The sequence below is a fragment of the Taudactylus pleione genome, unplaced genomic scaffold, assembly GCF_031769625.1.
Source record: "Taudactylus pleione unplaced genomic scaffold, aTauple2 ptg000019l, whole genome shotgun sequence".
Lineage (NCBI taxonomy): Eukaryota > Metazoa > Chordata > Amphibia > Anura > Myobatrachidae > Taudactylus > Taudactylus pleione.
This window is the reverse complement of record NW_028284421.1, coordinates 6201491-6210783: the sequence shown is the minus strand read 5'-3', so window position 1 is coordinate 6210783 and position 9293 is coordinate 6201491. Positions and strand designations below refer to the sequence as shown.

At 42.0% G+C, this 9293-nt stretch overlaps 1 protein-coding gene across 1 annotated transcript in view; it reads right to left on the bottom strand.

Annotated features, from left to right (window-relative positions):
• Positions 1–2795: 2795 nt before the first annotated feature.
• AQP9 (aquaporin 9) overlaps positions 2796–9293 on the bottom strand; it is a 94952-nt gene continuing 88454 nt past the window's right edge. Inside the window, exons 5-7 of the mRNA XM_088443126.1 lie at positions 8215–8333; positions 5077–5294; positions 2796–2970 (exon numbers count right to left, since the gene is read on the bottom strand). Coding sequence (XP_088299252.1) covers positions 2796–2970; positions 5077–5294; positions 8215–8333 — 512 coding nt within the window. The remainder of the gene's footprint in view (positions 2971–5076; positions 5295–8214; positions 8334–9293) is intronic.

Here is a 9293-nt window from a genome sequence, read left to right as displayed (position 1 = left end):
ACCAGTGTTTCCCAAACTTGGTCTTCATTGAACCCTAAATCTGGCCATCCACTATACAATTTTCTGTCAGATATCTCTCCAATCTGGCTGGTTGGATTGAAAACCTGGTAATGTTTGGGAGCAAATGACAATCGTCCATTTGCTCACAAACACTGAAAAATAGCCTAAAATGGTTGTTCAGACAAATTGTTTAGAACACACAAATTTAACCAATTTTAACATTTTTTTTGTCCTTTTTTCAGTGTTTAAAATCATATGATCGACTGTCATTTGCTCCCATACATTACCAGGTTTTCATTCCAACCAGTCAGATATCTGACAGAAAATTGTATAGTGGATGCCCAGCTTTACAGTGCATGTTTTACCAATCTACTCAGTATCACAAGTGAAATAATTAGCACCACCTGTGGGTCTTCTAAAATGAGTCAGCCAGTAATAAATAGATCAGTGCACCAACTAGGACATATGAAAAACATGTACTATTAGGAGTCCTTGAGGACTGAGGCCCTGATTCAGACCCGCTCACTGCCGGAGGCAGCTCGCAGGTCTGAAAGGCGTTGTTTTATTTTTTCTCAGTCCGGCCTCCTGGCCGCTCGCTAAGCTGTGGGTGACCACTCACAGTTTCAGCGAGCGGCCAGGTGATGGTCGCGATGGTCGATCTGGGCTTGCGATGAGACCCTTGTGGTAGGGTCTCGTCTGCCGCAAGCCCCAGTGAGCTTGTGAAGTCAGTGGGGCCGCCCCCAAACGGCAGGCGTTCCTTCGGGAACGCCTCCGTTTGGCCAGCCACCCCCCCCCTGACCCGCCCACCATACGGGGCGAGCTGTCGATCAACATCGATAGCCGCCTCTTTTGGATGCGAGTGCCGGAGCGAGTGATTTCTCGCTCGCTCCGGGGCTCGCGCGTGCGCACTGCCTGGCCATCGACCCGCTTGTGAGCGGGTCAGCCCTGAGTTTGATAACACTGCTATAGACCATCTATAGAGTTAATTACTAATGCTGTATTATATACACTATCCGGTGTATAAAGAGACTACTGTGTACTTATATGTCAGGGCAGATGCTAGGTTCTTTTATCACTCCCCCAGACTCCTGCACTTGTTACAATACTCCACAGAGTGGGGGACTTGGCATGTGGTGTGGTGCCTACATCAAGTAATAAAAAAATATTCAGCACATATGGACTGGCCTTACTGCTACGTCTAACGGCTTACTTTGATCACTGGCCAGCTCAGTATATGTCTGATGCATTACATAAACTGCACTTTGTATCAGGCAAACTATAGCTTGTTACATACTACTTATGTCCTCCTTATGGGCTGGTCACACTCACTCTAAAATTAAGCATTTGGAAACTCCTCTCAAAATCCTGTATTTTTCCCCTGACCTGTACCAATTAAGGCCCTCATTCAGAGCCGTTCGCTATTTGTGGTCGCTCGTTTAAAAACAAGGGGTGGCTATTCAAATGATCCGTACGCACATTGCAGTCTGTTCACACCTCTAAGTCTGAACGAGCGAGCAAAACATACGCTCGTTTATTTGTTAAAAACGCCCCCTGGCCGCTCGCATCCTACGTCATGTCCGCTATTTATTAGATTAATCGAGTACATCGACCAGCGTATGAACTGCTCGCTATTCTTGTGGTTGGTGTTTGCTACCACAAATTTGCGAGCAGTTCTGGCTATAAAATAACCCAGTGACGTGGTCACTGACGCTGCTGTTTTAAATATGCACACCCATAAAACGCCCGTTTTGACCTTTAAGCACGCCTGCGTTCGGATCTCCACTCCCCATTTTCAAGCACCTTCCCCTGTTACCACCCACATACGCCTCATTCTGTCACTCAAAATAGCAGGCACTCGCTATATTGCGTACCAACGATTTTCGGCCGCACTGACTGGTTCGCGCATGCGTACTAAAAACCGTACGCATGCGCAGATGTGCAAACATCGCTCGGAACGAGCGTACTGCCGCTAACGAGCGGCTCTGAATGAGGGCCTAAATATTAAGATTCCTTCAGGGGATTATTATACATTTTCCTTTAAAACCAGCACTGAACTGAGATCCAGTGGAAACACTTCATATCATTTTTTTTTTTTTAAGTACTTTCCCTTTAAGCTTTAGGCCATTGTATCTTAAGTGAGCAGTTGTTCATGTGGCTTGAACTGGAAATCATATAATTTGAGAAAATGACATACAAAATGAGAGAAAACAATAAAAAAAAGAATCTTGCCTGGTTCTAGAATCCATTCCAGTCGTGTGGCTGTGAGTAACCCTGAGACACAGAATGTTTATGGCTGCACAGACTGACCTCTCTAGCAGCAAAATTAATGGCAGCACATCATACATTTTCTTCTAGATGGGTAACAGCATCCTACTGAAGGGAAGTTCTTGACCTCTGACAGTAAAATCATTTTAACACACAGCAAACTTTAATGGTATTAATGATGGATAACAGTTATTACACATTAATGCTTGACAAGACCAATTACCTGCATATACCTTTGTGACCCAGTCTATGGTCCATTAGTGCTTCATTAACAGGGACGATTTATGTCTAAGCAATTAAGGGGCATTACGATTATCCCCAGAACTTTTATGTGGGAGATTGCTTGTTAGGAATAAAACATTTTTGCTTTAATTTCTAACATTATTTAGCAGGTAATATCATGTCTTAGCATTACCTTAAACCAATCAAAGTACACAGTATTCCCATGTTCAATGGGAGGAATAGTAAGTGAGAGCACATAGTAAGCACAGCCGCTGCCCGCACACCGTTCAAAGAAAAATTGTAGTCTCTTATGCCATGTTGGAAAGTTCATGTTTTTCTAAGTGATCAACATCAAGATTATGTTTAATGTTAATAGGTTCTTTACTGTGATGAGCCTCAATGCACAGGATATATAAGAAAGCTCCAATTGCAGCTCCAGCCATTGGTCCAACCACAGGAACCCACCACCAGCTATTTCCGGCTCTAAAATCGATAGAAATGGTTATTTTCAAGAAAAAGCTAAAAACACAAATGTAAGTGTGAGACACAATGGGGTCAATTCAGTTAGGATCAGTGCACGGGCGATTCCAGCGTTATGCTGTTGTGATGGCAACAACGGCACCCTACATCGTCCTTTAATCACTTGTGCTTCATCCATACCTTGTGTATTATAGTATTAAAATGTACATATTAAGAATATTGTATGTACAAGTTTTGTGCACATGGCACATCACCCATACATTGCACCAGAAAGAGCAATTTTGCATTACTCCTAGTTGAATTGATCCCAGTCTGTGTTTATTTATTTCATAATCTGTACAGAATAAGTTGTGTGGGACTACAATGATTTCAATATTGTTTATATGTGGTGTTGATTGATGATCTTTGAGTCCCTATTATGTATGGGGTAGATGTATCGGACCTAGGAGAGATATAGGGCCATATTCAATTTGAGGTGAAAAGTCCGTTAAATAAATAAATTATCGCCAATGACGTCATATTCGCCTATTTCAATTATCCCCATATTCAATTTCAAAGACTTTTCGCCAGTGCGAAAAGTCTTTGTTAAAAAACGGGGATTACTTTTCTCCATGTAATACATGGCGAAAAAAAGTGCAGAATTGGGATTTAGGGGTGCAGGCTTTAAAAAAATAGCCTGCAGCCCTGGGAGGGTCCCCTAAAAGTAATCTGTGTAAAAAAAAATTAAAAATCCTCAGGACACCCCAAAAAATGTACCTTAATTTTGGGGGGCGAAAAAAGTCTTAAACCAGCAAAATTGATTCAAGGGGGGTTACCATGTATGCGGCAGGTGTTTTCTAGAAAACAGGTATTAGCGGCAGGTACATTTTTGAAGAATTAAAAATATGCGTACACCCATTTTCATGTACCCCAAATTTGATGAGACAAGTTATTTCCCCCCCCAAAAAAAATAATCCTAAGTGCTATTCTTCACCCCTTCTTCTAAAGCAGCATTTATGCACCTGCCGCGGCTATTGAAAAACCCCGACTACCTTCAGCATCCCAAATCGGGGGTACCCATAGTGATCCCCCATGTCTGGACATCTTTAGGGGGGTACCAGGATGATTTCCCGAAAATTCCCTGCACTTTTCCATACTTACCTTTCCGCCGGGTCCTGAAATTTTCCTTAAAAATTTGTAGGACCCCCCCTAAAGTTGTAAAAACATGGGGGATCACTATGGGTACCCCCATTTTAGACAACACCTGCCGCATACTTGCAGAATAGCCCTGAACCTATTTCCCTATTGTTAAACAATTTTTTCCTATTTTTTTTTTTCACCCCAATTTTGTAATAAATTTTTTGGGGTGTCCCTATTTTTTTTTAAAACTTTTTTTGACACAGTTCTTTTCTAAATGTCATTCCCAGGGGTGCAGGCTATTGTTTTTTAAGCCTGCACCCCTAAACCCCAAATCTGCACTTTTTTTCGACAACTATTCAATGGTGAAAAGTTATCCCCGTTTTTTATCAAAGACTTTTCGAACCTGCGAAAAGTCTTTGAAATTGAATACGGTGTAAAACTAAAACCTGCGATAATGACGTCATAGGTGCGGTATTAACGCAAAAACAGAGTTTTCGCTCCCATATTGAATACCCCTATATGTGTGAATTTGGTGAGTGCTACCACTTATAGTCTCTTCTCAGGCTCTGGATCCATTCATTTTTTGTTAGTAAAACACTACAAAATATACTCTTTGAAGCAGATCATAGGAGCAGTACTTACTGTGATGAAATACATATTTACTTCATTTGTTGGCAGCAGTTCAGGGGCACGTAGCACTGAAAGCGCAGTTACCTTTGACCTTTACCTTATCAAACACAGTTTCTATTATTTCCCTTCATTTTCACAATTGTGTTGCAGTGAAAAAAAAACCACATCAATGTGCCCAATTTTTTCTAATTCTGAGGGACACGTAGGCAGCTGGCCCTGGCAGTCAAGAAAATAGGAAAGTATAAATGAATAATATATAGCTATTCTCTGTTGTATCCCTGAATAATGTTGCCCTAGCTGTGTGTCCCATTAGAGATTTATGGTAAATGCACCATTGTCACAATGCTTGAGATTACTTACGTGAAGACTTCATAGCCCCAGCCAGCCAGTGCAGTGAAAATCCGTGGACCCAAGTCTCTAGCTGGGTTCATAGCTCCTCCACAGTTTAATCCCAATGACAGTCCTAGGAGCAAAATGAGGAGACCAACTGCAATTGGCTCTAGTCCCTTAGGAACAGCTATGTTCTTTTTGTCAAACATGGCAAATATGATAATGAGCAACAGTGCAGTAGACATCATCTATAAAAAAAGGAAAACATAACTTTAAAGGGTCTGTTTATCAAGCAGTGAAAAGCATTGAGGAGTGAACCAGTGGAGAAGTTGCCCATAGCAACCAATCAGCTTTGACGTAGCATTTATTAAGTACAGTCTATAAAATAATAGGTAGGAGCTGATTGGTTGCTATGGGCAACTTCTCCACTGGTCCACTTCTCCGCACTTTTCACTGCTTGATAAATAGACCCCTTTGTCATAGGGGTAGATTTATTAAAGCTTCTAAAACAGTGGTTGGTTGCCCACAGCAACCAATTAGATTACACTGTAGCTATCATTTCTCCATTGCATTCTAGAAAATGATAGAATCTGATGGTTGCTATGGGCAACATCACCACGTCTGTTTTAGATGCTTTAGTAAATCTACTCCACATTTTCTGATTCAAATTTTGTATTCCATAAACAAAACAGTAGAGTATGACAGAATATGACAGGTCTTTTGACTCCCCTATACATTTTTCCTTACATTTTTACAAAATGCCAAAGTGTTTTTTTTCTTTTGAATTATTCAGTATTCATAACCCAGGAACCCCATTCACCAAAAAACAGAAAAGTCAAAGGGATTAAGGGGCATATTTGTTATACTTTGTGGCTAGAACCCTGAAAATTAAGTATCCTTATTGCTGCATATCTCGTCAATAAGGATTCCTTTATATTCAATTTATTAATTGAATACACTGGGACATGGTTTCAATAATAGCCCATCACAGTGATCTGTAAGAAGCATAAGCAATCACTGTACTTCCGGATTTGTACCCCGACCTTTGCCACTGTGCATGGGCATCTCTCCAGCTAGGCATGCGCAATGCGAAAATATCACAATTGTAATTGCAAACCGCTCCAGTTTATTAGAGACAGCAGCCCCATTGAATGCAACGGAGTACCGCCATCTATGTTAGTGTTAGTCCATGAATGCAGATCTGGAACGTTATGCTTGCCAATGTTGTTATGTACCGTCCCCATAAAAATCTATGTGGACGGCTGCTGCGAGGGCTTTCTGTATTGTTACATTCCAACGACACATAATTTTGCCTCTAAACATGTGGAAACTGCGGTTTCCGCAGATTTTAAGGGTAGAATTTATTAATACATTGTCTCCCAAATATGCAATGTAAAGTAAAATGGCCTCTTGCAGAAATAACTTCTATCCTCTATACAGTTTTTTGCTACATAGAGCCGTACTCAATTTGAGCCGAGTCGCAATACTTTTTCACGGCTCAGACTTTTCGCCTACTTCGCCTATTTTGCAGGCGGAACAGTATCGCGTGCGTGCCTGCTTTACCCCCTATTCAATTTGAAAGTACGTGAAAACGGGACACGGCGAAACTTAAAGAAGCGGAAAGTCATGTCAGATATGGGGAAATCAGCTTGACACCCCCCAAAAGATGCTGTGACATGGGGGTTAGCTATGGTTACCCCCGATTTGGCTTGCTGAAGGTATTTGGTATTTTTAAATGGGCTCAATAGCTGCTAAATAGCGTTTTTGTATAAGTGGTGAAGAATAGTATTCAGGAGTTTTTTTTCCAGAAATTAAGTTATCCCAGCAAATTTGGGGTACTTGAAAATGGGGGTCAGCATTTAAAAGTTGCTAAAGTGAAGTTGAAAAAATCATGAAAAATCCACCTGCCGCAATCACCTGCAATAAAAAAAACACTTGGGGCATACTTGGGGACCCCCCCCAGAATCTAGTTCGCTAGTTTTTAAATTTGTCCCCCCAATTTTTTTTTTTCACCCCCAAAATTAAAGTGATCTTTTGGGGTGTTCTAAAGTTTTTTTTTTTTATCTTTTTGACACAGTTTACCTTTGGGGGACTGTCTGCACGGGGGTTCCCGCAGCGTTGCACCCCAAAACCCAAATTCTGCACTTTTTTCCGCCTGCTATTCATAGGCGAAACTTTTTTGCCTATTACATTGCATTGACTTTCCGCCTAGGCGGAAAGTCGTTCAAATTGAATATGGGGTAAAAGCAAAACAGGCGAAAATGACGTCATCGGCGAAAAAGTGTCGCGGATCCGGACTTTTTGCCTCAAATTGAATACGGACCATAGACTCTCTAATACTTACAGTACCTTTACTGCAGTGCTCCATCTTTGGGGCACAATGTGCATGCAGTGTTCTGTCTATGGCTGGCCACAATCAACGCACCATTTAGTCGATATCAGGGGTTTCATATCCATATTGGAAATGTAATTCATGATACTTGTCTGAAACTGGATGCCATTAGGTTTGTAACTAGTTGCATATGCATAGCCTTAAGGCTGTGTTGAAAACTCCCCACCCCACCCACCCACACACATTGGAAACACTGTAGTGAAGCGACTGTAAGTGTAAAGGTGGGTACACACCTAAGCGATATATCTACAGATGTTGGTCGTTCATACACACTGAACAACCATCATCTGCAGGCTGCAGCGGGTCCCGACGGCCGTGGTGCGGGGCGGGGGGCGTATTCCGTCCCCCTCCCCGCGGCTGCCGCTGTGTGTGTACGGGCAGTCTGCAGACATATCTGTCCATCGGCTGTGCAGCGCAGCCAATGCGATATGTCTGTGAACGACGCCGTTCACAGACATATCGTCTGTATGCACTGGCCGACGTGCAGCAGATATATTGGCCAATCAATTGATCGGCCAATATATCTGTCAGTGTGTACCCAGCATTATATATACTCTTTAATAGTCTGACACACACAACTGTATATATAATAGAGATTATACTTGAAAATATAACCCCTAATACAACATACCAAAATGGGCTAATCCTATAACTATTTCACTACAGTCTATTGCTAAAGAAAATTAAGTGTTTCATTGAGATTACAGCATTTTGCATCATGTGAAGACCTGTATAACATCTTACATGAGCCTCTCTAACCACACAGATGAACTTACTTGATCTGCAAGTCCATTTACTGTAGAAAGATATGATGATGGATATGTTGCAAAAATGTGCGCTGTAGCATTTGGCCCATCCACTGTAAAAACTCCACCTGTATGCTTCATTAATGCATCTGCAAGACAAAACCCCAAAATGCTTTAAACAAAGTAGCTGAAAAGGGAACTCCACACAAAATGATTTTTAAAAACCATGGGCAGAGATGTAAGCAAACTTGATGGTTTCCGTACTGTACATCTTCAATTTTTGTCGATTTGCACAATGGCAGGATCTGTACTGTGCATGTGCAGACCTCTGTCTGTGATGACGGCTGTAGTGCCCCCTAAGTCGCAGCACGATTAACATGTGAAAAGAGGTTGACGGCCAACATCCCAGAAAAAGGGGGATGGGGGGTGTTGGCCCTGTTTTCTAGGCGTGCCGAGACCGTCCTTGGATGCAGTTTCATTGGCACCAGCATGAAAACACTGGCCATCCTGAGTAACCTGAGGGTTACTGAGATGCCCGATGTTCACACAGATGATCCGATGCTGCTTCTTCAGACTCAGCAGCAGTTCACAAAAGCATAAAGTGGGCATCTTTTTCTGAATCAGGCTCCATATCCCTGATTCAAAATATGATGATGTTCTACGTATTGTTATTATTGTGTCTGCTGTCTTCTTGTGCAAAAAATCAGTATATACTAGAGATGTGCACCGACCCCGTGATTTGGCTTTAGTTATGGACCTGGATTCATCTCCGAACCGTGGGAAGATCCGAACCGGAACTCTGCGCCCCAAAGTGATTCCGAACTCAGACTCGGTTCGACTCGGAACCCCTAAATTCGGTTGTGTTCGGTTCTCTGAGAACTGGACCCGCACATCTCTAGTATATACAATATTAAAGTTGTTTTTATCCTCTTTGTTTGTGTACTGGATATTTTAGCTGAAATGTATGATTTCAGGTTCCCCTCACCCGCCCTTCTCCAAGGCTTAGTACATAGACACCATAATCTCTAGGTTGCTATAACAGTTAAAGTGGAAATACACTGTTATCACTCCCACATCTTTTCTCTGTGTTCCGCTAGTGTTTGATGTGA